Source organism: Lepidothrix coronata, unplaced genomic scaffold (assembly GCF_001604755.1).
Source record: "Lepidothrix coronata isolate B3197 unplaced genomic scaffold, Lepidothrix_coronata-1.0 Scaffold27, whole genome shotgun sequence".
NCBI classification, from domain to species: Eukaryota; Metazoa; Chordata; class Aves; order Passeriformes; family Pipridae; genus Lepidothrix; species Lepidothrix coronata.
Window position 1 is genome coordinate 2,045,541 of NW_016690207.1, and position 1,557 is coordinate 2,047,097.

The 1,557-nt window shown below is 47.1% G+C and overlaps 1 protein-coding gene across 1 annotated transcript in view; it reads left to right on the top strand.

Annotated features, from left to right (window-relative positions):
- The first annotated feature begins 692 nt into the window (after positions 1-692).
- POU2AF1 (POU class 2 associating factor 1) overlaps positions 693-1,557 on the top strand; it is an 11,682-nt gene continuing 10,817 nt past the window's right edge. The window contains exon 1 of the mRNA XM_017809551.1: positions 693-734. Coding sequence (XP_017665040.1) covers positions 719-734 — 16 coding nt within the window. The 5' untranslated portion in view covers positions 693-718. The remainder of the gene's footprint in view (positions 735-1,557) is intronic.

The following is a 1,557-nucleotide window of genomic DNA, read 5'->3' on the forward strand; positions in this document are numbered from 1 at the left end:
GATCAGTCCTGGCAGAACAACTTCTGTTCAGTACCTGCCTGTCCCTCCGTGTCCCCCGAGCCTCGTAGCAATGCCAGAGTTCCTTTTCCCAACGTGGAACTGCTGGAAATCTTATTAATCTTATTAATGCTGCTTCTTTCCTACACCACTGCAGCGATGGTTGGTGTGTGTTGGCTTTGAGGGTGGGCAGGGAAGGTGTTCTGGTGTCAGGGAGACCCATGGGGGGACTGCTCAGGGCAGTGCAGGTGTCCAGGTGCCAGACACAGCAGAAGAACAACTGTCTTGGCGAAACAAGAGCATCCTGAGTGGCAGAGAGGCTCAAAAACCTCACTCAAAGACCCTCTGCTGCCAAACCTTCTGACCTGCTGTTGTAAATCCGTGGTACAAGTCCCGCGAGGGGCAGGTTCCAGGTTCGGTTGTTTGTTCAAATACACCTTTTTTTTTTGGATGCACAACCTCTTCCAGAGCCCACAGCTCTTGGAGGAGCCTCTGAGCATCGCGAGGAGCGGCGGAGAGCGAGGGAAAACGTACAGGGGGTGGTGGTTGGAGGATGTGGTGACATCACAGGGTTCAGCGGGAACACGGGGCTTTTAAAAACCTCAAAGAAACATCCTGACACTCACTGGTGTCACATCCCCGCTGAGGACTCGCAGCCAGGTCACCCTCATCCAGGAGGAGGCAAAAAAAAAACCAAAAGGGCTCCATCCTGCCATAGAACATGCACTGGCAAAAATGTAAGTGAGCTCTGATTCTGCTTTTCGTGGCTCTGGTAACGCCTGAGGGTCGTGGTGAGTGGGGTAGGACAGAGGGGGAGACAACACTCGTGGAGAGGTGCTGAGCACAGGCAGGTGATAAGGTGTGATGCTCATTTTCCAGCAGGGATGTGAGCTCAGGGCATTGCTGCTTCATCACTATGAATCAAGTGGAAGACTATGATTCATAAAAACAATAACAGGATGCAGGTATTATATCAAAGGTTACGGTGGTTACGTACCAGAAAATTTTCCTTTTTAAAAGTGAAACCTGTGAGAAATCTTATTTCTCTGTCTTTTTGGGTTTTTTTTTTTATATGTACTTAGTTTTTGTTTTTTTTTTTTCAACTAATAAAAAAGATAAGGAACAAAGCAGTTGAGGGCAATACAGTTATGACTTTACAGGAAATCAATTTTCTTGTTTTCAAGATAATTTCACTCCTCTGGGCCCACCTTTGCCCGAATAGTTTACTGATCACAATCCAGGTAGGTGTTTGCTTCTTGCAGGGTTTTCACTGTCACTGTGGGTCAGCAGATGATGCTGATTTTAGCAACTGTGCTGCCATGCTTTGTGCTGTTCCACCAGCCTGGAATGGCACAACACACCTCAATGGAAGAACTGGATTTCTTAAGCTCTTGCCAGTGATTTATCTGATGTGGAACTAACCCTCCTCTTTGTGTCACAGCTTGTAGGTTGGTTTACTGGGAGGTTGGTTTACTGTGCATTTGTCTTTCTCAGCTGATTAGCAGTGAAATCTGCTTTTCTCTCTTGCACGTTTCTCCCGAGTTTTTGGAGGTTTTTTTT